The sequence below is a fragment of the Bufo gargarizans genome, chromosome 5 (assembly GCF_014858855.1).
Source record: "Bufo gargarizans isolate SCDJY-AF-19 chromosome 5, ASM1485885v1, whole genome shotgun sequence".
NCBI lineage: Eukaryota > Metazoa > Chordata > Amphibia > Anura > Bufonidae > Bufo > Bufo gargarizans.
In genome coordinates, this window is record NC_058084.1 from 93,757,464 (window position 1) to 93,784,133 (window position 26,670).

General features: G+C 49.1%; 1 protein-coding gene across 1 annotated transcript in view; it reads right to left on the reverse strand.

Moving 5' to 3' along the window:
* The window catches only part of RP1 (RP1 axonemal microtubule associated), a 659,535-nt gene that overhangs the window by 346,055 nt on the left and 286,810 nt on the right, over positions 1-26,670 (reverse strand). The window contains exon 26 of the mRNA XM_044295389.1: positions 784-828. Within this exon, the coding sequence (XP_044151324.1) occupies positions 784-828 (45 nt within the window). The remainder of the gene's footprint in view (positions 1-783; positions 829-26,670) is intronic.

Genomic DNA, 26,670 nt, shown 5'->3' on the forward strand with positions numbered 1-26,670 from the left:
TGTACTAAGTTAAGTAGACGGTTGGTTTACTATCCTGATGGTCTTTACATATGTTTAATCAACTATTAGGAGGTTTCACTTTTCACCTATTCCACTCAAAGGGCAAGATTGAGATAAACGTCCCTTGGTCACTCAAATTGGAACTGGAGTGGAGTAACAGGTTCATCCTCCAGTCCCAGATCTAGCATCACTGTTGGAAATTTGACTGATCTTGAGGGAGGGGCCCAAGATGATGAATTCTTCCTCCCAAGATCATAAAATATTCAGATCACTGCCCTAGCCTTGTATCAGTACTCTAGCCAAAGCAGAGTGAATTGTTCTCCTATACTAACTACTAGCTACCATATGAAGAAAGACTTTGCACTGGCATTGAAATAAAAGGGGTTTTCAAGTAGTCTGATACTGATGACCTAGTCTCAGAATAGGTCATCAATATCTGATTGGTGGGGTGCTAACACCTAGCACCGCCGCCAATTAGCTGTTTGTAGAGACTGCGGTGCTTTACAACATACCAGCGACAGTGCTATTCATTGTATAACTGCCATGTATTGCAGTCAGGGCCATTCATTTGAGTGGGACCGAGATGTGCCTAGGGACAGATAATTGTGATAGCACTGGCCTAGGCACACATTGGTGTGCCACCACTTCTTCAAACAGCTGATCGATGGGGATGCCAGCAGTTAGGTTCCCACCTCTAAGATATTGATGACCGATCCTGAGGATAGAAGACCATCAATATTAAACTCCTAGAAAACCCCTCTAACAGTCTGCCAAAGATCTTACCGTTGGCTTTGGTAGGGTGTGCCACTTCAGAAGACAGCTCCGTCTCTACAAATTTAAGTGAAATACATAAATGATAATTTTCGCTGCATTTATTTGTATAATGAATCTGTACTTTAGTAATTTAGTGGAATATGCATTGTAAAAGGTTGTTAATTCAGTGCTGACAGTACTATATACTTTGGCCTTGCATTTCTCTGTGCAGTAAAACAAAGGACAAATACGAAGAGATTATTAATAAAGAACACTAATGGGGGGACATAGCTACATATAGAGCAAAGCTTTCAACTAGTAATTTTCCTTGGTAACAACTAAATATGCCCTTTTTCTATAATATGCTAGAGATAGGGATGAGCGGACCCGTGGATGTTCGGGTTCAACTGAACTTCGGGTCAAAGTTCAGGTTCGGGACCCGAACTTGACCCGAACTCGAACCCGAACACCATTGAAGTCAATGGGGACCTGAACTTTGGTGCACTAAAATGGCAGTAAAATCGTCGTAGTAAGGGCTAGAGGGCTGCAAAAGGAAGCAAAATGGGGGTAAGAGCGGGACAGTTGTCCTGCAAACAAATGTGGATAGGGAAATGACTTAAAATAACAGAACAGAAAAAAAATAATAATAATAATCTTGAACTAGGAGGCAGAGGTCAAAGTGGAGTAGGAGGTTAAAGAGGCGGTGGACGTGGTGGTGTAGGTAGAAGCGGCGATGGAGAAAGAGGAGGTAGCCAACACTGTTTTTGTTGTTTTTTGGTTTTTTTCCCTTTATTTGATTTTTACTTCTTTTTTTTAAATAAATTTGCGAAGACCCAAAAGATTGGGAAATATAAAAGAGAATGCAAAGAGAAAGTGCGCTGGAGTATAACAACGGCTGGGTGCGGCCAGTATACTTGTCTACTCAGCACAAGGTACGGACAAGTCCTGTGGGATCCATGCCTGGTTCATTTTAATGAACATGAGCTTTTCGATGTTGGCTGTGGACAGTCGGCTGCGCTTGTCTGTGATTACCCCCCCCCCCCCCCCGCCATGCTAAACATACGTTTGGACAGTACACTTGCTGCAGGGCAGGCCAGCACCTTCAAGGCGAAAAGGGCAAGCTCAGGCCATGTGCCCAATTTGGAGACCCAGAAGTTAAATGGGGCAGACCAGTCATTCAGTACGTGAAGGCGTGTGCACACATACTGCTCCACCATGTTGCTGAAATGCTGCCTCCTGCTAAGACGTTTCATATCAGCTGGTGGTGCTGGTTGTTGTGGCGTGCTGACAAAGCTTTTCCACATTTCAGCCATGCTAACCCTGCCTTCTGAGGTGCTGGCGGTGCCCCAGCTACATTGGAGTCTTCTTCCTCCTCCTCCTCTGCATTTGCTCGGTGCTTCCACTGAGTCCCCACTGTCATGTGTGAATGCCATCAGCAGCACAACTACCAGCGTGTGCTTGTACTCGCGCATCTTCCGATCATGCTCCAGTGACGGAAGTAAGGACAGCACGTTGTCCTTGTAGCAGGGATCCATCAGCGTGGCAACCCAGTAATCAGCACTGGTTAGAATGTGGGCAACTCGGCGGTCGTTGTGCAGGCACTGCAGCATGTAGTCGCTCATGTGTGCCAGGCTGCCCAGAGGCAACGACAAGATATCCTCTGTGGGAGGTGTGTCGTCTGTGTCATCTGTATCCCCCCCAGCCATGCTCCATTGATGCCCATAAGCTGCTTTGGGGGCCACCCTGCTGTTAACACGTTTCCTCCTCATCATCATCCTTCTCCTCCTCATCCTGCAGAACTGTGAACTGTGCCACATCCTCTTCCATCATCGCCCAAAGTTTTTTTTCAAGGAGACATAGAAGTGGGATAGTAACACTGAGAACTGCGTCATCATCACTGGCCATGTTGGTGGAGTACTCGAAACAGCGCAACACGGCACACCTTTCCCGCATGGAGGCCCACTGATTGGTGATGAAGTGGTGCTGTTCTGCAGCAGCGACTCACCCGTGCGTGCTGCAGCTGAAACTCCACTATCGCCTGCTGATGCTCGCACAGTCTCTCCAGCATGTGCAAGGTGGAGTTCCACCTTGTGGGTACGTCATATATGAGGCCGTGGGCCGGAAGGCCGAAGTTACGCTGCAGCGCAGGCAGGTGAGCAGCAGCAGCAGGGTGAGAACGCTGAAAGCATGCACAGATGGCCCGCACTTTCTACATCAGCTCTTACATATCGGGGTAATTTTTCAGGAACCTCTGCACCACCAAATTCAGCACATGCGCCAGGCAAGGGATGTGCGTCAAACCGGCAAGCCCCAGAGATGTTACGAGATTTCACCCATTTTCGCACACCACCAGGCCAGGCTTGAGGCTAAGCGGCACTAACCACTTATCGATCTGTTACATAGTTACATAGTTACATAGGTAATACGGTTGAAAAAAGACAAACATCCATCAAGTTCAACCAAGGGATAGGTGGGGACGCGAATCCCCACCGTCCACAGCTCCTGCACGGTGTGGGGTTTTCCCCCCAAACAGATGAGTTTCAAAACAACCTGCTATCATTTCCCCCTGGCTGTGCTGAGGTTGCTGGTGAAGGTGTTACGCTGACCGTATGAGGAGGCAGTAGAGAAGGAAGCGGAGTAGGAGGAGGAGGCAACAGGAGGCAATGAGAAATGTCCTGCAATCCTCGGTGGCGGTAGGACATGCGCTAAACTGCTATCCGCCTCAGACCCAGCCGCCACTGCATTTACCCAGTGTGCAGTTAGGGAGATATAACGTCCCTGCCCGTGCTTACTGGTCCACGTATCGGTAGTTATGTGGACCTTGCCAAAGATGGCGTTGCGCAGTGCACACCTGATTTTGTCCGCCACTTGGTTCTGCAGGACATGGATACCTCGCCTGGAAAAGTAGTGGCGGCTGGGAACCACGTACTGTGGGACAGCCACCGCCATAAGGCTTTTTAAACATCTCTGTCTACACCAGACGGAATGATAGCATTTCAAAGGCCATGAATTTTGAAATGCTTACATTCAGGGCCAGGGAACGCGGGTGGGTAGGGGGGCACTTCCTCTTTCGCTCCAGTGTTTGGGGGATGGACAGCTGAACTCTTCCATGGGACAGTGTGGACATGCTGGGTGACGGTGGTGGAGGTGGTGGTGTTGCAAAAGGGCCAACAAGTGCTAAGCATCTCTGGGAACTCCTTCAAGACTGTTGGAAGACCATTTCAGGTGACTACCTCTTGAAGCTCATCAAGAGAATGCCAAGAGTGTGCAAAGCAGTAATCAAAGCAAAAGGTGGCTACTTTGAAGAACCTAGAATATGACATATTTTCAGTTGTTTCACCCTTTTTTGTTATGTATATAATTCCACACGTGTTAATTCATAGTTGTGATGCCTTCAGTGTGAATCTACAATTTTCATAGTCATGAAAATAAAGAAAACTCTTTGAATGAGAAGGTGTGTCCAAACTTTTGACTGTACTGTACACATAAGTACTCAGATAAATAGATATATGTAGTGACCTATATACAAATTTTGGTGTGAGATACACATGCACTTTATACGTGACAGGGAAATTAATATAGTTAATCTGACTGTTAGTTCAGTGGGTGACATATACCCATTTTTTATGTGAGGTACACCTGCACTGCATACATGACAGGGAAATTAACATAGTTAATCCATCTGTTAGTTCGGTGGGTGACATATACCCATTTTTGGTGTGAGATACATGTGCACTTTATACGTGACAGGGAAATTAATATAGTTAATCTGACTGTTAGTTCGGCCAGTTACATATACCCATTTTTGGTGTGAGATACACAAGCACTTCATATGCGACAGTGAAATTAATATAGTTAATCCGTCTGTTAGTTCAGTGGGTGACCTCAAAGAATGAGGAGAGCATCAAATAAGGGACGTGGCCTTGGTTGTTGTGCTGCTGGTGCTGATGATGCTCCTGTTGCTGGGAGAAGATGTGGTTGATCTGTGCCAGCTACATGCTCAAATGAAACACCTTCCTCAGGTGCACGTAGGCGGCAGGATGTTCAGCGTCATTTTGTAGGCCCGAATACCGGTGTGCGAATGGTGAGGCGAGAACAAGTAAAGTGGCGGTAGCAGATTAGATGGCTGAAAGTGCCTCCAGTTCCTTCACATTGTCTCCCACCCGGTCCACTGCTGAAACCGCAGAGTTGGCACCTGCAGCCCATGGGCATCTATCTTTCACCTCACCCCCTTTCAAATCAGCCAAGCAGTCTGAGCCCCAAGTCATGCAGCAGTCTCTTATGCTTTTTGATGACTCTGCTGGCGGGGTTTCCATGGGACATCCACCTAGCCCTGCTCCAGAAGTGGAAGAAATTGAGTGCACTGATGCCCAACCACTTATGTTTCAGGATGTGGACATGGGAGGACCATCGCAGCACGTCTCTGATGATGATGACGAAACACAGGTGCCAACTGCTGCAGATTTTTGCCGTGTCCAGACCGGCAAGGAGGGCAGGGGTGAAGAGTGGATGGAAGATGATGTGGAGGATGATGAGGTCCTAGACCCCACATAGAATCAAGGTCATGCGAGTGACTTGTGCAGTTCGGAGGAAGAGGTGGTGGTCACGTAGCGCCAGTCGCACAGCAAAAGAGGGAGCAGGGTGCAAAAGCAGAGTCGCCGTCCTCTAGCCAGTCTGCCTGCTACTGCCCACCGCACCTAGGGACTGAGCACACCAAAGCCAGCTCCATGGAGTTCCCTGGCGTGGCAGTTTTTCAGACAATGTGCTGACGACGAAGATGCGAGTGGTTTGCACGCTGTGCAATCAGAGTCTGAAGCGAGGCATAAATGTTCTAAACCTCAGCACCACCTGCATGACCAGGCATCTAAATGCAAAGCACGAGCTGCAGAGGAGTACACACATGAAAAACCACAAAAAATCTCGGGCACCTCTTGCTCCCTCTTCTGCTGCGGTCTCGGCCTCTTCCTCCCCTTCTGGAGTATTGGAAGAGCGCCGGACCATAGGAGTCAAGAGTGTGGACAACATGGGGCGCACATTCACAACCAGTTGTCAAACAAATTTCAATTTATTCAATGACGACGCGTTTTAGGGTACCGCAGACTCCTTTATCAAGTCTGGGGTCAGCGCGCTGTGTACAGTCAGCGTTCTCCACGTGCTGACAAACAGCGGCCGTGCTGGTCATCCTGCTGACCTGTCCCCAGACTTGATGAAGGGGTCTTCTGTACCCCAAAACGCATCATCATTGAATAAATTTAATTTTTTTTTACAACTGGTTGTGAATGTGCACCCCTTGTTGTCCACACGCTTGATTCTTATGGTCTGGCGCTCTTCCAGTACTATTGTTTACCCGATTGGAGTTGTGGCTCCCACCTAAGGTGATTGGACAAGTTCAGGCTGCACCAACCGTCAACCATTCCCATTTGGCCTTCACTGTGGTTGCGCCCAATTTGATGCAACTCAAATAGGTGAGCAAACCACTTCTCCCTATTTGTGGATATAGTGTTTACTTTACATACTCACCCTATGATCACCTTTCTCTCCTCATTGCTACTTTTTTCCCCTTCTGGAGTCACAGTGGCACCTTCCACCCCACAAACAGAGGATGTGGCAGCAACACCACCACCTCCACCACCGTCACCTCGCATGTCCACACTGTCTCATGGAGGCGTTCAGCTGTCCATCCCCCAAACACTGGAGAGAAATAGGAATTACCCCCATACCCACCCGTGATCCCTGGACCTGAATGCCACTTTGCACATGCTGACGAGACTGTGCGAGCAGCAGCAGGCAATAGTGGAGTTTCAGCTGAAGCACGCACGGGTGAGTCGCTCTGCGGAACAGCACCACTTCACCAACAACGAGTGGGCCTCCACGCGGGACGTGGTGCCTTGTTGCGCTGTTTCGAGTACTCCACCAACATGGCCAGTGCTGATGACGCAGTCCTCAGCATTACTATCCCACTTTTATGTCTCCTTGAAAAAACACTTCGGGCAATGATGGAAGAGGATGTGGCACAGGAGGAAGTTGGATCATTTCCACGGTTATCAGGCCAGTCATTCACAAGTGGCTCGGAGAGTGGGTTCCTGCGCCAACAGAGGCCAGGTACACAACTGTCCAGCCAGGGCACAGTTCTGCAGGATGAGGAGGAGAAGGATGATGATGAGGAGGAGGAACCATGTTCACAGAAGGGTGGCACCCAAAGCAGCTTATGGGCATCCATGGAGCGCGGCTGGGGGGATACAGAGGAAACAGATGATACACCTCCCATAGAGGACAGCTTTGCATTGCCTCTGGGCAGCATGGCACACATGAGCGATTACATGCTGCAGTGCCTGCACAATGACTGCCGAGTGGCCCACATTCTAACCAGTGCTGATTACTGGGTGGCCACCCTGCTGGTTCCCTGCTACAAGGAAAACGTGCTGTCCTTACTTCCGTCACTGGAGCGTGATCGGAAGATGCGTGAGTACAGACACACGATGGTAGACGTGCTGCTGATGGAATTCACACATGACAGAGGGGGCTCAGTTGAAGCACAGAGCGAAAGCAGAGGAGGAGAAGGAAGAAGTCGCCAATGTAGCTGGGGTACCGCCAGCACCTTTAGAAGGGAGGGTTAGCATGGCTGAAATGTGGAAAAGCTTTGTCAGCACGCCACAACAACCAGCACCACCAGCTGATACGGAACGTCTTAGCAGGAGGTAACATTTCAGCAACATGGTGGAGCAGTATGTGAGTAAGGCCGGACAAGAAGCGCAGCGTTAAGGGGAGGCCGGCCATGAAGAGTGTTTGGCTGAGAGGGGACAGGTGAGTGAAGGGTTAAGGTGCAGGGAAGTTAGAAAGGGCGCGGGTAGTCATGAGAACAGGGGGAGGGGCTGCTGGCCAGAGTGAGGAGGAGGCGGGGGGCAGAGGCATTCGGCCAGGGAAAGCAAACGGAGCGGCAGGAGCATGTCGGAGCTGCCGTTATCAGTGGAGGAGATGCTGGAGTTACTGCGCAGGGAGGCGGAGGTGCGGGGGCCTGGCTGGTTGCAGGAGCAGGTGGGTGCGTGCGTCATTGCCCCTGCTTCTGCAGCCACCCCCACTGTGAGGGCTGTCCGGCCGCGGTGGGGTATCCCACTGGCGCGCCTTAGTCCTGACTGCACCCCCAGGGTCCGGCGCCGAGTGGGGAGCCCCTCCAGGGACCCTCCGCGGCGGAGAGGGTCTGCTCAGCCTTCAGCAGGGCGCTCTCGTCGCGGGAGGAATCCCAGTACACGGCGGGGCCCGGAGCAGAGTGGGACGCCCCTTCCCCCACTCTCACCTGCTAGTCCTGAGGATGCGGGACCGGGAACGGTGGACCGGCCCAGTCCAGGTCCCAGCGGGCGGTCTACTCAGCGGTGTGAGGAGATCCACGTGCGGCGGGTTGCGCAGTCGGAGCAGGAAGAGCTGTGCAGGCCCAGTGTAGGAGCGGGAGTGGCAGTGGTGGACCGGAGGCCAGTCAGCATCATACAGCGGGCAGTTCAAGACGTCCGGGAGGAGTCGCCTTCTACGTCCAGGAGGAGCGCCGAAGTTGAGGACGTGCGGCGGGAGTCAGGATCTGCGGCAGCGGGAATCACAGCGCCCGTGGTGCCTGGTGAAACTAATTGGGGTCCCTTGTTAGCGCAGGGTTTCCCGGTGGGAAGTGTTGGGGGGGGGGTGGCCATGGGTGATTTAGGTAGGGGTTTGGGGCAGTTGCTGGGGGGTTTGGCGGGGTGGTTGGCTAGTTTGGGGTCTGCGGGCGGGTCGCCATTACCGGCGTGGGGGGTGGTGCCGGGACCGGTGGCCGGGTCGAGTGGGGGGGCGGTGTCGGTGGAGACGCAAGTTGGGGGTGAGGAAGAGGGCCAGAGGTTAGATGATAGAGCGCGTGGGGAGGTGTATGTGTGCTTTGAGGGCCCATTTGAAGCAGGAGGTAAAAGAAAAAATCTGGAAAGGGGACTATGTGGAGATTTTTTCCTTGCTTCCTTTGGAACGGTTTAATTTGGATAGGGGGAAGAAGGATGAGGGAAAGAAAGAGGATGAGGAGAAGCGGCGGCATAGGTTGATTCCCCGCACGTTTGCTAATTGGCTGCAAGCGTTTGCCATATTAGCAAGTGTCATTGGGGAGAAGGCTCCGGAATGTTGTTCGGCGTTGTTCTGTTACTAGGATGCGATAGGGGAGGCGTATCGGGTGTACGGCGGTGTGGGGTGGCTCCGTTACGACGAGCAGTTTCGGCAGCGTAAGGCGGTTAGGTCAGATATACGGTGGGACCACAAAGACATTGGGTTGTGGTTGAAGGTGACGGCTCCGCCTAGGGCTGGGCAGTCCTTTCGGGCAGAGCCTGGGGGATCATCCCCGGGGGCATTGGCGGCAGCATCCGCAAAAGGGTTATGTTTCCTCTTTAATGAGGGGAACTGCAGATTTGGAGCTAAGTGCAAATTCAAGCATGAATGCTCAGGGTGTGGAGGGGTGCAGTGTCCCAGGGGGTCAGTAGTGTATGCTGTGCTTTGTAGTGCAGATTGACTCACTAACCTGGGATCCACTGTCGTCTTCAATTGGGGCAAATACTGGAACAGGCAGGTATTTAAGAGTTCGTGACGCCAGTGTCAATTAAACGGTGACACGCCGTGTATGGTATTGTAGAAGAATGAAGCAAGCATAGGATAGCCAACAAAAAACTGGAACTTTTACTGAATATCAGTGAGTATAATACATGGACGCAGTTGGAAGCGCAGTTCCATGAAAGACAGTTGGTTACTATTGGAATACAGCTGGTTCTTGGAAGTACAGAATGGCCGGTCTTAGCAATGTTTTATACAGAGTGTTGATTACAGGAGATGCAGTACAGGCGGCTTGCACACTATTCCTGACTGGTCCTGAAACATGTGACTTTCTCTCCAAGGTCTAATGCCCTTTATCTGGCGTACCCTTGAAGCTGTCCTTATCTAGTACCTCCTCTGTTATCTTGAGTACCTCTTGCTTTATCTGATCGGCCTCTGTGGTATTCTGTGTCTTGGCTGGTGGCTTGCTTATGCTGTTTCAGCTAAACGGATGATGACTCAGGAGGGGAACCTTTTCCTTGGATCCGGAACCCGGTTACAGGGCCTTTACTACCCTCTCCTAGTCGGCAGGCTTCAGGCCTGCTCTGCTCTCACAGGCCCATAGCCTGGCCTTCACTCAGACACAGGATCATTTCTGACCTCTGCTCCCACTGTCTGAACTCTGCTACCACTTCCTGACTGGGCCTTATATAACCTAGGGTTCCCTAGCTCCCTCTAGTGACTCAGAGCTGGAATGACACCCTAGCCGGCCTGCACATGCACGTTTCACAGTAACACGAAAATACATAGCAGTACATTGACAAGATGTTCTATACCAACCTCCCCAAAAATACAGGGGGAACGACAATACCCAAGTGACCCTTCTGTAGTGACGGGGTATTACTCTCCCGTACACTACATACCCCGCTGCTTTAAGCTGAGTACGACCTCGTACTCCATCAGGGCCCGCCCAACTGGAATCATTACCTGAAATAGAGAAAGACACATGCATGCATACATATATGTCAATTACACTCATATCAGACCCAATTGGCAAAGGTGAAGTCTGGTGACAAGGGGCGTCGTTCTCTTCTTCTCAGGATAGTGAGTGGAACGGGGGCGCTGACCTGGTACAGCGGATGTTCAAAGAACCAGGATAGTCCATGACAATAAATAAGTCCATAATAAAATTAACCTCTCAGAGGCTTGCACATAGGAAGTCCATCTCTGGGCACATAGGCGTGAATAAAAAAACCGGTTACTAAATACAGTCAGCAGCACATATATAAAATGACAATACAGGACTCTAACAATACCAGGGCCATGTTATCCTGGCAAGTCCTGCTTACCCTTTAAAATAGTGCTGACATAAAAATGTCTTTTCAACCTGAAATGGGGGTAAAAAGGGAAAACAGTGCAAACTAAGGCACAACTGGGATTATAGCAGCAAACCGGATGTCCCAAACATAACATGGGCAGCTGGAAGCAGTGGTATTCAGTGGCACCATTATTCAGTTAGAATGCCACCGGCCGTGTGTAACTGGCAGCGAGCTTCACCAGCTCTGCCAACTGGAGGGACAAAACGGCCATTAGGGAGACGGACATGAGGAAAGGCGTACTCACAGGCGAGTGTCATATTCTTCCTCTGATGAAGAGTCGATGAACGGAACTTGCAGCAACTGTTCTGGCAAGGCCGGCCACATCTGGAAACCATCTCCTCTGACAATCTTTAGAGGGGGAGGCTTGTCCTTCATTGCCTCCATTTCGGCATCCGTCCTAGGAAACGGGAACCACCGCACGCCTCCTGCGCACCCGAGGTCCGCCACCCAATACACTCTCTTGCGTAGGGCCTCTAGGTCAGCCTTGGTGCAGGTCGTCGGAGCTACCGGAGGTTCGGTGACAGTGGCCTCTGGGGTAACGGTGGCAGCCGCTGCTCGACGTCGGGCCTCTGTACATTCTTCCGCCCGCTGGCAGCTGTCCTGTCGCTCTTTCTCCTCTTCTCGCCTCACCGCATCAGGAGGGGGATATCGTTCCTCCAGCCCCTGCAGCACGATGGGCTCCCAGAAGACATCGGGACTTAAGTAAGCCTGGCTATGCAGGTGGGTGGTTCGGGCCGATTCCACTTGCACTCCCTCTGTCTCACCCGGATCTGTCCCCTCTTTCTCAGGGTCCCAGGTCTCAGCCGGCGCCTTCGGGCGAGTGACTGCGGTAGCGTAGGGGCCCCGTAGACTTTCGGCGGGGGTATACTCCACGATCTCTCCCATAGTCAAATTATGGAGATGCTCCGGGAGGTAGTGCCGCTTCACCGATCGCCGGTTCACATAAAAGTCCCGGCCAGTTCCCAACTCCTGGATGAACCCGTAGCCTTTTTCTTTGTCAAAGGACACCACGATCCCGCGGCGCCTTTCTAGCTGGGGCTTACCCGGAAAGGAGTCTCCTTGGATGGACTTGGCCATTTCCTCGAACCGCTTTTTCCGGCTGGTGTTCTTCTTAGCCACCGCGGCTCTCAATTCTTCCATGATAGCCGGCCATTCTGCGTGCCGGCGACGGATCGGTGGGGACTGAGGACGAGTGATACTCAAGTCCATGGCCTGGGCCCAGGGGGTGGCCGTCCAGGCTAGAGGGTCCCATGGCCCCAACTCGGGAAAGTCCGGTGGAGTGGCGCCCCACTCACACGTGGTCTCGACTTCCAGCTCCGCAGCACACGCCATCTCTCCTCTCACTGGGTGCAGAGTCGACACTGACTCCTCCCACACACTGGGCCGGTCTACCTCCATCTGAGGCCCGCCTCCCAGGCGTAACTCACCAAGGAACTCAGCCACGTCATCACTCCTCAAGGTGGGTGGCGCTCCAGGGCAATCATCTCCTCTTTCTTGGAAGGTTTTGGCGCCAAATCTTCGCGCCTCTGCACATCCTGATGGCGCAGTAAAAAGCCTCATGGCGTCGGCGGCCATTTTAGATGTCCTGATGCTGCAATTCACTGACAGCAAGCAGGATGATGAAAAGTCCAATAAAACACAGTCCACAAATGCGATTTTCTCTCTGGGGGTAGCGCAACACAGTACAGCGTCTCTGATTCCTCCCAGGCACAATTTCAATCCACCGGCTTAGAAATAAAGGGTACAGTCCTCGCAATACGGTGGTGGAATAGTTAAAGCACACAGTTCACACTTCTCTGCACTGTAGAAGTATGCGGATCCTGTTCGTGACGCCAAAAAGAGCGATGCAGTGTCCCAGGGGGTCAGTAGTGTATGCTGTGCTTTGTAGTGCAGATTGACTCACTAACCTGGGATCCACTGTCGTCTTCAATTGGGGCAAATACTGGAACAGGCAGGTATTTAAGAGTTCGTGACGCCAGTGTCAATTAAACGGTGACACGCCGTGTATGGTATTGTAGAAGAATGAAGCAAGCATAGGATAGCCAACAAAAAACTGGAACTTTTACTGAATATCAGTGAGTATAATACATGGACGCAGTTGGAAGCGCAGTTCCATGAAAGACAGTTGGTTACTATTGGAATACAGCTGGTTCTTGGAAGTACAGAATGGCCGGTCTTAGCAATGTTTTATACAGAGTGTTGATTACAGGAGATGCAGTACAGGCGGCTTGCACACTATTCCTGACTGGTCCTGAAACATGTGACTTTCTCTCCAAGGTCTAATGCCCTTTATCTGGCGTACCCTTGAAGCTGTCCTTATCTAGTACCTCCTCTGTTATCTTGAGTACCTCTTGCTTTATCTGATCGGCCTCTGTGGTATTCTGTGTCTTGGCTGGTGGCTTGCTTATGCTGTTTCAGCTAAACGGATGATGACTCAGGAGGGGAACCTTTTCCTTGGATCCGGAACCCGGTTACAGGGCCTTTACTACCCTCTCCTAGTCGGCAGGCTTCAGGCCTGCTCTGCTCTCACAGGCCCATAGCCTGGCCTTCACTCAGACACAGGATCATTTCTGACCTCTGCTCCCACTGTCTGAACTCTGCTACCACTTCCTGACTGGGCCTTATATAACCTAGGGTTCCCTAGCTCCCTCTAGTGACTCAGAGCTGGAATGACACCCTAGCCGGCCTGCACATGCACGTTTCACAGTAACAGGAAAATACATAGCAGTACATTGACAAGATGTTCTATACCAACCTCCCCAAAAATACAGGGGGAACGACAATACCCAAGTGACCCTTCTGTAGTGACGGGGTATTACTCTCCCGTACACTACAGGGGCACATGGGGTTAGCCGTTGCTTTAGGGGCGGAAGGCAGAGGGGGGGGATGGTGTTGGAAAGGGGTCGGACGCCGGTGCGGGTGGAAAGGATGCAGGAATTTCTAGATAGGTACCCGGACCGGGCGGCGGCCAGGCTATTGGGGGATGGTTTTAGATGTGGTTTTCGCATCCCGGCGGAGGTAACGGCAGGGCCTGTGGTTCATAAGAATCTTAGGTCTGCGCTTGAGCATGCGGATGTGGTGACCGAGAAGTTGAATAGGGAAGTTGCGTTGGGGCGGATGGCGGGCCCGTTTAAGGTGCCGCCGCTTCCGAACCTTAGGGTGTCTCCTTTGGGGGTGGTGCCCAAGAAGGAGCCGAATAAGTTTCGGCTCATTCATCATTTGTCTTTCCCGAAAGGTGCGTCGGTCAATGATGGTATAGATCCTGAATTGTGTTCGGTGGTGTATACGTCATTTGATGCGGCTGTTGGGTGGGTGAGACGGTGTGGGCAGGGGGCGTTGTTGGCAAAAGTTGATGTTGAAGCGGCATTTCGGCTGCTTCCGGTGCATGTGGAGAGCATGGGTTTGTTGGGATGTTATTGGGGTGGGGAGTATTTTGTGGATAGGTGTTTGCCTATGGGGTGCTCTCTCTCGTGTGCGTATTTTGAGGCGTTCAGCTCATTTTTGGAGTGGGTGGTGGTAGAGGTTTCGGGTTGTGCGTCGGTTATACACTATTTAGATGACTTTTTGTGTTTGGGGCCGGCAAATTCTCGGGTATGTTCTTTGTTGTTGCACACGGTTCAGTCGGTTTTTGCGCGTTTTGGGGTGCCGCTAGCGGTGGAGAAGACGGTGGGCCCTGTTACCGAGTTGTGTTTTCTGGGGATTGTTATAGACACGGTAAGGATGGAGTGTCGGCTTCCGGCGGACAAGTTGCTGGATTTGAGGCGCGAGATCAGTCAGGCCATAGGGAGGGAGAAGATTAGGTTGCGGGAGCTGCAGTCATTATTGGGGAAGCTTAATTTTGCATGTCAGATTATGCCGATGGGGAGGATTTTTTGTAGACGGCTGGCTGCCGCTACAGCGGGGGTGTCGGCGCCGTATCACTTTGTTAGGTTGCGAAAAGAGTTGAAAGGCGATTTAAGGGTGTGGGCGGAGTTTTTGGAGCATTATAATGGTAGGACGTTGGTTATGGGGGAGGTTTGCGATTGTGCAGATTTTGAGTTGTATACGGATGCGTCAGGGGGTGTTGGTTTTGGTGCTTACTGTCAGGGGCAGTGGTGTGCGGGCGGATGGCCGGAGTCGTGGGTGGAGCGCGGTTGGGTGTCGAATATTGCACTGTTGGAGTTGTTTCCTATTGTGATGGCGGTTGTGTTGTGGGGGGATAGGTTTGCGAATAGGAAGGTGCGCTTTAATTGTGACAATTTGGGGGTTGTTCAGGCTATTAATAGCTTGTCAGCATCCTCCCCCCCGGTGCTTAGGCTGTTACAGTTTTTGGTGTTGCGGTGTTTGTCAATTAATGTTTGGGTGGTGGCGAAGCATGTGGCGGGAGTGACTAATTCTGTGGCGGACTCTCTTTCTCGTTTACAGTGGGACCGGTTCCGGCTTCTTGTGCCAGAAGCGGAGTTGGAGGGTCTGGAGTGTCCGTCGTGGCTGTGGGGGATCTTGGAGGAGAGGTGATGGGGTTGCTTAGGGATTCGCTGAGCCCTGGTACGTGGAAGGAGTATGGGAAGGCGTGGGACATCTGGGAGAGGTGGATTGGTGACTGGGGTTCGGGTGGGGAAGATGGGGGGGTCAAGCTGGTGATGTTGTTAGGGCATTTGAAAGGGGAGGGGTGGTCGGTGTCAAAGGTCAGTCGGTTGATTGCGGGTATAGCTTTTGGTTTTCGGCTGCGGGGGTTGGTGGATTTAACTAAATGTTTTTTAGTGAGACAGGTTTTAAAAGGCTGGCGTAGGGGGGTGGGTAGGGTGATGGATAGTAGGAGACCGGTGTCGTTTGAATTGTTGGTTCAGATGGGGGAGAAGTTGTGTGTGGTGTGTAGCTCGGGATGGGAGTTGGAGTTGTTTAGGGCGGCATTTGCGTTAGCATTTTTTGGGGCGTTCAGGTTGGGTGAGTTGGTGAGCGGCAGTGTTTGTCGTGCGGGGGGATTGCTTAGTGAGGACGTGGAGCTTAGGGAGGATAGGGTCATTGTGCGGATTCGCAGGTCTAAGACGGATCAGGAGGGCAGGGGTCGACAGGTTACGTTGTTTTCTGTTACGGGTTGTGGTATGTGCCCGGTTCAGTGTTTAGGGAGGTACTGGTCAGGCAGGGCGACGGATGGGTTGCCGTTTTTTCGTCATGAGGACGGTTCGTTTCTGTCGAGATTTCAGTTCTTAGCGGTGTTTAAGAAATGTTTGCGGAGTTTGGGGGTGATTGATAAGGATTATTCTGGGCATTCGTTCCGGATTGGTGCTGCGACTGAGGCGGCGAGATTGGGGGTCAGTGATGAGGTTATTATGAGGATTGGGCGTTGGGAGTCGGCGCGATTCAGGTCCTATGTTAGGCTGGGTCTTCTGTAATTGTTGATATGTAGTTGGGGGGGCTGAGTTAATTTTGTTTTTGTTTGTTTGCAGGTTTTCCGGTGGCCTTGGTCTGGATTTTAGGACATTCCTATGTGTTCTGGGGGGCGATTAGAGCCGATGTTAGGCCGAATGGCCGCCAGCTGGGGTTGAGCTCGGCGGTGGCTACGGTCAGGTGGTTAGGGGTCAGAGGAATGTTGTGGGGAGGGGTTTTGCGGGAGGTGCAGCGGTTTTCGCGGTTGGACAGGCCTCCGGATGTGTTGGTACTTCATGTGGGGGGCAACGACTTAGGGAGGCGGCCGTTTAGGGAGTTGGTGCGAGATGTGAAGTTCGACCTGCTGAGGATTTGGGCATTATTTCCGGGTGTTGTTACGGTGTGGTCTGACATAGTACATCGTAAATCGTGGAGGGAGACCAGGTCGGTGGAGAGCATTAATAAAGCCCGGATCAAGGTGAATAGGGCAGTGGGCAGGTTTATGGCGCGGAATGGGGCTGTGGCGGTACGTCATGAGGAGTTGGAGAAAGGAGTTGGTGCATTTTGGAGGGCAGATGGGGTGCATTTGAATGCGGTGGGGACTGATCTGTGGTCTTTGGGGATCCAAAATGGAGTGGAGATAGCGTTACGGATGTGGAGGGACGCGCAGGCTTGAGGAGGTCAAGCTGCGCATTCTTGGAGGCGGGGGAGGTCCTGGAAATGGAAAATATGGTGGTATCTGAGGATGGGAGGGCCCCGCGGTAGGGGCTGGACTCTCATGGAGGAGCCGGTACTAACGAACTAGGCGTCCATCAGTTGCTGCCTCCGAGCTGGGTTCAACGGCTGGGGGCAAGATGGAGTCGCAGGTTTGTTACGGTGTTGATGAGGTCATTGGGGCTTCTAGGACCTCCCTCGTCATTGGTTAATTTATTAAGTTATGTTATGTATTTAATTAATAAACGGCTGCTGTGGCCGATTAAATCCAAGCAGTTGTGTTGTGTGGTTATTTGTATGGGGCTGGGAGGGAGTTACGTATTATGTGGGGATGAGGGACTGAGCATATAGCCAATACCCTCTTCATGCACACGCCTACACGTACTGACTGATGTGTTTGCCCCATTCAACTTCTGGGTCTCCAAATTGGGCACATGGCCTGAACTTGCCTTTTTTGCCTTGGAGGTGCTGGCCTGCCCTGCAGCAAGTGTAGTGTCCGAACGTGTGTTTAGCATGGCAGGGGGGTAATCACAGACAACCGCAGCCGCCTGTCCACAGACAACGTCGATAAGCTCATGTTCATTAAAATGAACCAGGCATGGATCCCACAGGACTTGTCCGTACCTTGTGCTGAGTAGACAAGTATACTGGCCGCACCCAGCCATTGTTATACTCCAGTGCACTTCTCCTTGCATTCTCTTTTCTATTTCCCAAAGTTTTGGGGTCTTCCAAAATTTATAAAAATGAAGATAAAAAAATAAAGGGAAAAAATAAAAATAAAAAAACGCCTCATCAACTCATCAACCTCCTACTTCACTTTGACCTCCGCCTCCTAGTTCAAGATTATTTTATTTTTAGTTTTCTATTCTATGTTATTTAAAGTCATTTCCCTATCCACATTTGTTTGCAGGGCAACTGTACTGCTCTTACCCCCATTTTGCTTCCTTTTGCAGCCCTCTAGCCCTTACTACGACTTTTTACAGCTATTTTAGTGCACCAAAGTTTAGGTCCCCATTGACTTCAATGGGGTTCTGGTTCGAGTTTGGGTCCTGAACCTGCACTTTGACCCGAACTTCAGCGAACCCGAACATCCATGGGTCCGTTCATCCCTACTCATTATAGTTATTAAAAATAAATAGCGAGGAACATCATCTCTCAGAAAAATCCCATATTGTCTACTAAAGTCTCCAGTTGACAGATATGGAATTCATGAAAAAGTCCTTCAGTATCCGGTAGCCTGGTAATTGACAATTTTCAGCTAAAAATTACCGTAAATATTTAAATCAAAATACAACTAATAACAGTACAAGCGAATATACAGGTCCTTCTCAAAAAATTAGCATATTGTGATAAAGTTCATTATTTTCTGTAATGTACTGATAAACATTAGACTTTCATATATTTTAGATTCATTACACACCAACTGAAGTAGTTCAAGCCTTTTATTGTTTTAATATTGATGATTTTGGCATACAGCTCATGAAAACCCAAAATTCCTATCTAAAAAAATTAGCATATTTCATCTGACCAATAAAAGAAAAGTGTTTTTAATACAAAAAAAGTCAACCTTCAAATAATTATGTTAAGTTATGCACTCAATACTTGGTCGGGAATCCTTTTGCAGAAATGACTGCTTCAATGAGGCGTGGCATGGAGGCAATCAGCCTGTGGCACTGCTGAGGTGTTATGGAGGCCCAGGATGCTTCGATAGCGGCCTTAAGCTCATCCAGAGTGTTGGGTCTTGCGTCTCTCAACTTTCTCTTCCCAAAATCCCACAGATTCTCTATGGGGTTCAGGTCAGGAGAGTTGGCAGGCCAATTGAGCACAGTAATACCATGGTCAGTAAACCATTTACCAGTGGTTTTGGCACTGTGAGCAGGTGCCAGGTCGTGCTGAAAAAGGTAAATCTTCATCTCCATAAAGCTTTTTATTAGATGGAAGCATGAAGTGCTCCAAAATCTCCTGATAGCTAGCTGCATTGACCCTGCCCTTGATAAAACACAGTGGACCAACACCAGCAGCTGACATGGCACCCCAGACCATCACTGACTGTGGGTACTTGACACTGGACTTCAGGCATTTTGTCATTTCCCTCTCCCCAGTCTTCCTCCAGACTCTGGCACCTTGATTTCCGAATGACATGCAACAGTCCAGTGCTGCTTCTCTGTAGCCCAGGTCAGGCGCTTCTGCCGCTGTTTCTGGTTCAAAAGTGGCTTGACCTGGGGAATGCGGCACCTGTAGCCCATTTCCTGCACACGCCTGTACACGGTGGCTCTGGATGTTTCTACTCCAGACTCAGTCCACTGCTTCCGCAGGTCCCCCAAGGTCTGGAATCGGTCCTTCTCCACAATCTTCCTCAGGGTCCGGTCACCTCTTCTCGTTGTGCAGCGTTTTCTGCCACACTTTTTCCTTCCCACAGACTTCCCACTGAGGTGCCTTGATACAGCACTCTGGGAACAGTCTATTCGTTCAGAAATTTCTTTCTGTGTCTTACCCTCTTGCTTGAGGGTGTCAATGATGGCCTTCTGGACAGCAGTCAGGTCGGCAGTCTTACCCATGATTGCGGTTTTGAGTAATGAACCAGGCTGGGAGTTTTTAAAAGCCTCAGGAATCTTTTGCAGGTGTTTAGAGTTAATTAGTTGATTCAGATGATTATGTTAATAGCTCGTTTAGAGAACCTTTTCATGATATGCTAATTTTTTTAGATAGGAATTTGGGGTTTTCATGAGCTGTATGCAAAAATCATCAATATTAAAACAATAAAAGGCTTGAACTACTTCAGTTGTGTGTAATGAATCTAAAATATATGAAAGTCTAATGTTTATCAGTACATTACAGAAAATAATGAACTTTATCACAAAATGCAAATTTTTTGAGAAGGACCTGTACAGTGCCTTGAACTTTTCCAAATTTTTTCACATTACATTCACAAACTTTAATGTATTTGATTGGGATTGTATGTGATCTAACAACACAAAGTAGCAAGTATGTAGGAAATGAAAAGAAAATGATACAAGGTTTTCAAAAAATTTCATAAATAAAAATTTGAAAAGTGTGGCGTGCATTTGTATTAAGTCCTTTGTTCTTTGACACACCTAGATAAAATCCAGTGTGACCAATTGCATTCAGAAGTCACCTAATTGGTGAATAGAGTCTATGTATTTGTAATTTACTCTTAACATAACTACAGCTGTTCTGTGGAGGCCTCAAAGGTTTGTTAGAGAACATTATGGTACTGATCAAACACCAACAGGAAAAACATACACCAGTTAGGTCAGGGATAAAGTTGAGAAAAAATATCCCATGCTCTAAACATCTCAAGGAGCACTGTTCAATCCATCATCCGAAAATTGAAGGAGTATGGCAGAACTGCAAACCTTCCAAGACATGGCCGTCCAGTTAAACTGACAGCCCAGGCCCATGGTCACTCTTGAGGAGCTGCAGAGATTCACAGCACAGGTGGGAGAATCTGTGCACATGACAACTATTAATCACGTACTCTGCAAATCTGACCTTTATGGAAGAGTTGCAAGAAGAAAGCCATTCTTAAAAGCAGGCCATAAAAAGTCCTGTTTGCAGTATGTCACAAGCCATGTAGGGGACACAGCAAACATGTGCAAAAAGGTGTTCTGATCAGATGAGACCGAAGTTGAAACTTTTGGACTAAATGCAAAACACTATGGGCTAGATTTATCATTAGCTCAAGTCAAAATAATGGAGTGAAAAAGTTGCAAATTTTTGCGCAATCGCTAAAACTGCACAAAATGCTTTGACTTTTATTGGCTCTGCGCTATGCTCGCCAGTTTTCTGAAAGTGGGCGTGTTTTCTTATGTAAATGAATCTTTAGACAGATTTACTATTGCGACAATTAAAAAAGCAGCAAAAAATTGCACAATTTCACTCCAGTGAGGACCATGCTTATCTTATGCGACTTTTTAATAGAGCATGCGACTTTTCATAAATACGTGCGACTTTTGTAAAGCCGCTTACTGAAGGATAAAGTGCTACCATCAAACCACATTTATCACAGTATTAAAGGACCATGAATAAATCTGACAAAAGTGACTTTGGACATATGTAGAAGTGGAGTAAGATGTAAGTGTAATGATAAATCTGGCCCTACTGTATGTGTGGTGGAAAACTAACACTGCACATGACCCTGAATACACCATCCCCACCATGAAACATAGTGGTGGCAGCATCATGCTCCCGGAATGCTTTTCTTCATCAGGAACCTGGGAAGCTGGTCAGAGTTGATGGGAAGATGGATGGAGCTAAATACTGGGCAATCCTGGACAAAAATCTCTTAGAGGTTGAAAAAGACTTGAGACTGGGACAATGGCTCATCTTCCAGAAGAACAATGGCCCCTAAACATCCAGCCAGAGCTACAATGGAATGGTTTAGATCAGGCATGCTCAACCTGCGGCCCTCCAGCTGTTGCAAAACTACAACTCCCAGCATGCCTACAGCTACCAGGCTATAGTAGGGCATTGTGGGAGTTGTAGTTTTACAACAGCTGGAGGGCCGCAGGTTGAGCATGCCTGGTTTAGATAAAAGCATATTCATGTGTTTTAATGGCCCAGTCAAAGTCCAGAGCTAACTCCCATCCCTAAATTGCTATTCTACATCCAATCAAAGAAGAACAGGCAAAAATTTCAGCCTCTAGATGTGCAAAGCTGTTAGAGACACACCTCAATGCACTTGCAGCAGTAAGTGCAGCGAAAGGTGGTCCTACAAAGTATTGACTCAGAGGGTCTAAATACAAATGCATGCAATGTGATTTTTTTTTTTTAAAGTTCAAGGATTATGAATAGTTTTTCAAGGAACTGTAAGAAAATGTATAATTTATCTTCTTAGAGAAAAGTGCCCCTTTCTTCACTTTTCCTACCCGCCTCCTGCTCTAATCATTCATGGTCAATACACAGCTAACATCAATCTTGAGAGATGAAACATACATTCGTGGCCAAAAGTTTTGAGAATGACACAAATATTAGTTTTCACAAAGTTTGCTGCTAAACTGCTTTTAGATCTTTGTTTCAGTTGTTTCTGTGATGTAGTGAAATATAATTACACGCACTTCATACGTTTCAAAGGCTTTTATCGACAATTACATGACATTTATGCAAAGAGTCAGTATTTGCAGTGTTGGCCCTTCTTTTTCAGGACCTCTGCAATTCGACTGGGCATACTCTCAATCAACTTCTGGGCCAATTCCTGACTGACATGTCCTCCAAGCAGGATATGTTGGCTAATTCTAAATTTTACACCAGTATGAGGGTTAGTAAGACCGCATAGTGCACTTGTCTTTGTTTTTGTTATGTTATTTTGACTGCTTATCACATCCACACAATTGCTATCCTGTGTAGGATTTCCATTGTGGTACTTGTGGTCCGCTGCAGGCATCCTCCATTGTATGCATTTTTGCTGGGTATTGCCATTCGCAACGGGCCACAAGTGCAGGATCTGCCCCCCCCCAGTATACATGCACCACTGCATATGGGGTTGAGCACTTCCTGCTTTTTAATACCACGCTAATTTGTAGTCTGACTGATAGCAACCCATTCTTTCATAATCACTTCTTGGAGTTTGTCAGAATTAGTGGGTTTTTGTTTGTCCACCTGCCTCTTGAAGATTGACCACAAGTTCTCAATGGGATTTAGATCTAGGGCAGGGCTGGCCAACCTGCGGCTTTCCAGCTGTTGTAAAGCTACAACTCCCACCATTCCCTGCTGTAGGCTAATAGCTGTAGGCAGACTGGGCATGCTGGGAGTTGTAGTTTTGCAACAGCTGGAGAGCCGCAGGTTGGCCAGCCCTGATCTAGGGAGTTTCCAGGCCATGGACCCAAAATGTCAACGTTTTGGTCCCCGAGCCACTTAGTTATCACTTTTGCCTTATGGCACGGTGCGCCATCGTGCTGGAAAATGCATTGTTCTTCACCAAACTGTTGTTGGATTGTTGGAAGAAGTTGCTGTTGGAGGGTGTTTTGGTACCATTCTTTTTCATGGCTGTGCTTTTGGGCAAAATTGTGAGGGAGCCCACTCCCTTGGATGAGAAGCAACCCCACACATGAATGGTCTCAGGATGCTTTACTGTTGGCATGACACAGGACTGATGGTAGCGCACACCTTTTCTTCTCCGGACAAGCCTTTTTCCTGATGCCCCAAACAATCGGAAAGAGGCTTCATCGGAGTATATGACTTTGCCCCAGTCCTCAGCATTCACCATATTTTCTGCAGAAGATCAATCTGTCCCTGGTGTTTTTTTTTGGAGAGAAATGGCTTCTTTGCTGACACCAAAAGTCTTCGCCTTACTGTGTGTGCAGATGCGCTCACACCTGCCTGCTGCCATTACTGAGCAAGCTCTGCACTGGTGGCACTCCGATCCCGCAGCTGAATCCTCTTTAGGAGACGATCCTGGCGCTTGCTGGTGTCACCACCAGACATCTGAGAAGCTCTGACAGACGTTCTTCAGAACCTCCTGCTTGAGGTTCTTTTGTTTTGCTTTCGTTTTATCATCTCGTTAGCCTCTCTCAGCTGTCATGTAGTTGCACTGATTGCATCCCTTTAAATCTCTTGCCATACTGCATCACTTTGTGGTTTATACAACTTCCTGGAGTGTGTACATGCTGGATGCTACAACTGATCCTTCTACAGATAAGTCTGTTCATTGATTTGTGTTTTCCTGTTTGCTTGATCCTAGGTGACCTTGACTCCCTCCGTATTAAGTGTAGGGAGCCGGTGGTCGTGTCCCTTCACTATTATAGGGTGTTCAGGTGTCATACAGTCGAGGCACGAGGGCATGCAATTTTCTATCATAGAGATCTTTGCATGGGCTGAGAAGACAGGGAGAGTTTCAGGGCTTAAATAGGGGTCACCCTTTTGTTCCTTAGTTTCAGATCAAGCCAGTCGGATCCTTATTTGTAACTTCTTGTTTTCTGTTACAACATCCGTGACATTATAAACCGCCAAAACAGTCTCAAGACTTCCGGTTCCGGCGCCGCCATGTGAGGACGCAGCGCTCAGAGCTCCTGCATATCGCCGAATACCCGTGTCATTTTGCAGCGCAGGGATCTGCTTACCGATCCTGAGGAACGTCCGACTGACACCACTTACCTGCCTTGAGGAGCTGATGGAAAGATACCTCCTCCGGAGCGGGCAGAAGATCACAGGTGCGCAGCTAGCAGCCTCACAGAGCGCGGCAAAAATGGCGGACACTCAGCCACTGCTATTTCGGGAGGAGGGCTCTCAGAGCACCCAGGGAGAGGGGTCCCCTTTAGGTGGCTCGGCCACGCTGGATTACAAGCAGCTAGCCATCGAGGTGGCATTACGCATAATGCCGGACATCCAGAAAACGCTGGAAACAACAATACTGGCCTCATTTAACTCCCTAAGGGAGGAGGTAAACCAGACCAGCATGCAAGTGGGGGCCCTTGAAAAAGAGTTACGCTCCTTGCAGCAGCAAGCAGGGAACACTGAGGCTGTTTTGAAATCACAGCAGCATGACCTGGAATACCTACGGTTTAAAGTTGATGATCTTGAAAACAGGTCACGCCGCAATAACCTGAGGGTGGTTGGTCTGCCTGAATCCATTAAACAACTGGACCTTTTGGATATATGTGAGAGAGAACTGCCTGAGGCCCTGGGCCTGAAGTTTTTCTGTCGAGTGGAGAGGGCCCACAGGATTGGCCCAGATAGAGGAGCTTCTAGGGACTCAAACTCTGAGTCTCCACGTGGTGGGGATGCGAGGCCTCGTCAGGTTATTTTCAAATTGCTGGACTTCAATGATAAGGTGGCATTACTCCGCAGTTTCCGTAAAAGACGGCATCAGATAACAATCAGAGGCCACAAAATCTTATTGTTTGAGGATTTCTCGGCTGAGGTGGCGAAGAAACGCAAGGCTTTCAGCCCAGTCTGCACTGAGTTATACCACAGAGACATCAGATTTCAGCTTCTTTTTCCGGCGGTTTTGAAGATTCACAGAGCAAATGGGGGGACCATTACCTTTAGATCCCCCACTGAGGCAAAGGAGGCCTTGGACGAGATTGTGGATGCGGAACCGCATGATGTGCCCCTCTCTCCCCAGCGGTCTACTTTGAAGGACTCATTGGATCCAGCTGCTCGACGAGGGAATGACCGTTTGCGCAGTGGCCTAGAAAGGCCCTCCAGAAGAGGACGTTGATATTCCTCAATTCAAAATGTGGTTGGGACTCAATCCTGAGGGGCAGTTTTTGTCAGTGTTGCTGACTTTGTTCGAGAGTAAGGTTGTTTTGTTATTTAGCTCTGTGCCCCACGCTAAGGCCTTTACTGTTCAGTCGCACAAATTGTTATTGTTTTAGGCCAGGTATGTGAGAGCTCTGCCATGGCGGAAAAAAGGAAAGTCTATAACTAGATCTAGTCACGGCTGCCATCATATAGCCATATCCGGCCTGGCGGGTTGGCTTCTGCTGCCACTCATCTAGGCAGGGCTATTTGGTTGCACGTGTTTTGGTTTCTGTTTTGTGTTATTTGATCTCCTTCCCTCCCTCCTCTCTCCCTTCTTCCTCCCCTCTCCCTTGGCTTTCTCTGCTCAGGGATCCGTACATACCAGGGCTACAATGAAAATTATATCCTGGAATGTCAAGGGTTTACGCTCCCCGCAGAAGCGGTCTAAGATTTTGCGCCACCTGAAGCGTTTCCAACCTGATATAGTTCTCCTGCAGGAGACTCATTTGGAGGAGAAAGATTTCTTCCGAATGAAAAAATTCTGGGTAGGTTCTGTGTGCGGATCCTCGGCCAGGGAGCGCAAAGCTGGAGTACTCACATTGCTACATAGGAATTTTTCAGGGAAAATATTATCGGAATCCCATGACAGTGAGGGCAGGTGGCATAGGTTATTAGTAGAGATTGGAGGAATTTCTTATAGCATCCATAATGTGTATGCCCCGAATGATAATAATGCCCCCTTTTACGCTCTTCTGGAGAACAGACTGCATTTGGATGGAACTCACAACAGAATTGTGGGTGGCGATTTTAACTCAGTTGCCTCTGTTCTGGAAGACCGGAAGAGGGATGTGGGGATGGTCAGTTCGCAAAGGCTCTCTGACAAGGTTCTACCTCCCTTATTAACCTCTACAGGATTGTATGATACCTGGCGCTCTTTACACCCTGATGACAGGGAGTATACGCATTTCTCACATGCACATAATGTATGGTCCCGTATTGATTATCTTTTCCTTCCTTTGCACATGGCATCTAGGGTGGTCTCCGCCGAAATTCATGACTTACTGATTTCCGATCACTCACCTATTTCCATTTCCCTGCAGGATACCTACCCTAGAGGAACTGATTTTCTATGGCGCTTTCCTTCTTTTCTGGCCGGAGACGACAACTTTAAAGATACACTGCAAGGTTGGTGGTGGGAGTTTCAGGGTGACAATCCCCGATTATATCCGCCCGGTGAACCAGACTCGGATCCCGATTTTGTTGCACTCAGTCTTATTAGTAGCCAAAAGAGTCTTGCTCCAAAGATGGCTTACAGATGCCATGCCAGACATTCCTGATGTGGTCTCTGAATTGAAAGTTCTTTTGGGATTTGAAAGGATTGAAGCGTCTAGGCACAAAGAAGGTTCAGCTTCCAAATTCTTTAATAAATGGCGTACTTTTATTGCCGCGCACTTTAGTCCGCCAGAGACTAGGGAATTGGTGAAGCCCTTTCAGTATACCTCGTGGTATCTTAAAGCTTCTCTGGGTAATACCCTGGGACCCCTGGCAGTATAGTCCTGCCTCCCCCCCCTCCTCCCCCCTATTTCTGTCCCTCCCCCCTCTTTCCTTTCTTTTCTTTATTTCTTTCTGGTTTTTATTTGCTTTTACTTCTTTCAGAAAAATTGGAAAATGCAGTCAGATTCATGTATATTATACTCATGTTCCTCATGTAACTGTTTGTGCCCCCTGGTTTTCTCTGGAACCCATG